At 37.8% G+C, this 3,625-nt stretch overlaps 1 protein-coding gene across 1 annotated transcript; it reads right to left on the bottom strand.

Annotated features, from left to right (window-relative positions):
- Nucleotides 1-452: 452 nt before the first annotated feature.
- Nucleotides 453-2,224, bottom strand: LOC113028732 (homeobox protein NANOG-like). Its single transcript, XM_026179141.1, has 4 exons — nt 2,194-2,224; nt 1,345-1,703; nt 1,171-1,254; nt 453-775 (listed from the first exon to the last, which is right to left on the bottom strand). The coding sequence occupies exons 1-4, from the start codon at nt 2,222-2,224 to the stop codon at nt 521-523; spliced, it is 729 nt and encodes a 242-aa protein (XP_026034926.1). The 3' UTR covers nt 453-520.
- Between the last annotated feature and the right edge of the window lie 1,401 nt (nt 2,225-3,625).

Raw genomic sequence — 3,625 nt, 5'->3', positions numbered from 1 at the left:
AGAATTTTGCTGTCTTGGAAAGCTCATCACCTTCCAGCCCGAGCACGTTGGCTGGAAGATGTTATGTTCTTTTTAAAAATGGAGAAAATAAAATTCAGACTCAGAGGAAATGTTAATAAGTTCTCACAGATGTGGCAGCCTTTTATTATTTACTTCAGTTCATTGAAAACACTTCCAACAGACTAAACTTTAGTACCATGGGGTTTTCTTTTGTTCTGGTTCTGGGGGGAGTGTTTTTTTGTTTGTTTGTTTTTGTTTGTTCTTTTTTTATTTGCTTTTTCTTTTGTTTTGTTCTCTGTGTGTGTTTTTCACACTTTTTCCTTAATTTTAATTTTATTTTATTTATTTATTTATTTAACTTTAATGGCCTAATCTGTATTGAGATATATCTTTGTATCTGTGGTACCCTCTTTATTGGGCCTGATATGTCAACTTACATGTAAAAACTCTATAAATAAAGAGGGGGAGGGGCTGAGAAAGTTCAGTTTTGAATGGGTGTAAATATTTTATTTACAGTTTCTCATACAAAAGGCATATAGTATTCTTCATGTACATTCATACCAGCAGCAGGGTTAAATTCATGCTGGCCGTTGTCTGGTGGCATCGACCAGCCAAATGTCTGGGGCGAGTTGGGGAAGGTCCACTGAGGTCCAGGAGCAAAACTGTCCACAGCATGATGATAGGGGCCCTGATGGTTTCCACCATTTGGGATTGGGTTTACCTCCTGGTGCTCGGTGTACTGCTGCCTGAATGGGGGCTGTCCCTCTCCCTGAAACTGAAACACAGACAGGTGGACTGTCAGTAAAATAAGAATACTTTAAGAATACTTCAATCAATTCCCCGGATAATGACAGAATCAGAAACAGTGCTTTTTAATAATAGGAGATACTCTAATAGGAGATGTCTCTCTCCCTGAAACTGAAGGGGACAAGGGGACTGTCAGTAAAACGAGAATAGTTGTTTTAAATTATTGGCATTACACTTTTTTAAATACAGTCAATTCCCCAGATAATGACAGAATCATCATCATCATCGTTTATTTGTATAGCACTTTAAGAACACACCAGGCAGACCAAAGTGCTGAACAACACAGATCAAAACAACAACCAAATTAAAAATACCATAAAATCAAATCATAAACAATTCTGTTCAATAATAGGAGATACTTACATGAAGTGGGACATCCTGATTCACATGCGGAGGATGTGACCTCCTCTTAAACTTACTCCGTCTGTTTTGAAACCAATTTTTTACCTAAAGACGGAAGAAAACAGAAAACATTTAATCAGTACAATGGACCCAAAATTCAATTTCTTATAATCTATTGAATTGAAAAACACTCACCTGTCTGTAGGTCAGACCTGTCATCTCTGCCAACTGTTTCATCTCCCTTGGCTCATAGTAACGTTTCAAATTAAAGTGATGGACAAGAATATTCAACTGCCTCTCCGTGAACACCACCCGGGCCTTTCCTTTAGGTTTCTCTGGAGCAGTGCTGGGAGGGTGCAGAGTGGCAGTGATGTTGCCATCCTGGCTTCTTGGGAGAGCAAAATCTTGTTTCTCTTCTGAGACTGAACTGGAAACAGCCTCAGAGGTATCAGCGGTTTTTTTGCTCATCTCCATTTTTAGAGCAGTCTCTGCCCATGTAGCGAGTTCTTCCAAGGATAGACTCCCTTCAGGGCCGCTGCCTGAATTCCACGAGTCTGTGAGGGTAAAGAGACAAGAGGACAAGTAAGCACAAGTCTATATGGTCCACATGGGTCAGTTGCTGATATGTTTTGGCACGACTGACTTTCTAACAGAAAAAATTAACAAAGGTTAAATTGATGAGTCTTAAATCCCAAAAGGTCTCAGACTGAAGAAGTCACAAAACATTTCTCCCATTGAAAACATTACATCCAGGTGAACTGAATCAACCTTCAGGGATTTACTTACCTGATGACTGAGCATCAACACAATGAATCTTAAACACAAAAGTTTCCCACAAAGTATAAAAAAATAAGTCGGATATTTGTAGATTCTTTAAAACCAAAAAGAATTTAAAGTGGACTCTGTTCAGCTGTGGAGGGAGAAATGGTGACTTCTGCCATGAAGACTTACAACACAGAGTAAAAGAGTATTTTTACAAGTTGACTTAGAGGTCAGCCAACTCTGTTCATATTAGCTCACCAGGCAACAATGCTGAGTACATACCTGGAGAAAAGTGCATCCCATAATCTTCCATGAAATCCCAGTGATTAAAAGAGGAAAACTGGAGAAAGTATCTCTGATGAAAGAGCTCCAAACCAAGCAGGAAGGTGACTTAAGAGCAATTCTCCTGGGCTTTTAAAAGAGGTTTGTGGGTGTGGGCAGGAATGTGGGGGGGTTGAGCTTCTTCTTCGCTTTACAACCAGTCAGGTTGTTTCTACCAACTGGCATCATTTACATTTCTTTAAAATGCTGATTCTCAGGTCTGGAAAAAAAGTACAGTTAGAAAGCTGCCGTGCAAAATGAGCTTTACCAAATCTTTCCACCTCACACTTTATAAAATATGAAACACTTAATGCCTAAAATTAGCAGCTAAAATTAGCAGCTAATTACTGAAATGAACTCACTGCATGTTTGCATCAATTAACGCAGTATTAGATCACCCAAAGAACTTTCCACTCACATAGAACATTTTTGCAAAAACATCTTCACGTTATTTGACCTGCAGCCGTTCAGTTACACCTCTGTGTAAACCCCCACAGCAGCTTTTTGAGGCAAAAATGGTTTTTGTACTCATGCAAACCATTCACAAATGTGGCACAGAATATCACAATGACTGCTGACCACTCATTTTGTCTTTATTAACTTTAATAATTGAGTCTGAAAGTGGCAAGTGAAATTAAGTCAATTTATCAAGGTCTGCATAGTTAATCATGTGTTTAAAACGAAACAAGGTGGTCTATATAATGTGAAGAATTTATTTAATAAAACAAACAAATAAATCTAATGAGTTTAGATTGTTCTGCTTTCATGTCAACTAGATCTGTGTTAGATGATTTTGATTTAACTTCCTGCTCTGGTTGTTTCAGACAAGAAACCAGTTTGATCTTTTGCACCAATGATTAATTTATTTTCTATTATCAGGAGATTTGTGCAAATAGTTTATAATTTCAAATGTATCAGAGCAAATACAGCTGCTCTTTAAATATATTTTAAACAAAATGTGTATTATTAGTATTGAAACCTGATATTTATTAAATGTTTTAAAATAAGCCAAATTAAACCAATATTACACACAAATAATGACTTACACCTCTAATTTAGATCTTTGTAATCATGTGGAGAACATTACTGAGTTTATAAGATAGCAAAAGGTAGTTTCCCCCTTCTTTGAAAAGCACCTCTAAATGTGTGAGAAGTGAAATTAAAACACCCACATAAGCCAAGGTCAACAAAAGCAAGGCTAACGATCCACATCAACACATCTGGCCTCCTCTGGCTCATTCAGAATTCAAGACGAATTCGAGACGCACCCAGTTCACCCAGTGACCACTAAACATACGCTAATGTGTCTTTTAGAGTTCCTGTATCACACCCTGCTACCTCTGATTAATTATCAAGTCAATGCAGACAGATGGCACCAGGGCCATGAGAGATA

The sequence above is a fragment of the Astatotilapia calliptera genome, chromosome 9, assembly GCF_900246225.1.
Source record: "Astatotilapia calliptera chromosome 9, fAstCal1.2, whole genome shotgun sequence".
Lineage (NCBI taxonomy): Eukaryota > Metazoa > Chordata > Actinopteri > Cichliformes > Cichlidae > Astatotilapia > Astatotilapia calliptera.
This window is presented reverse-complemented; position numbering and strand designations above follow the sequence as displayed.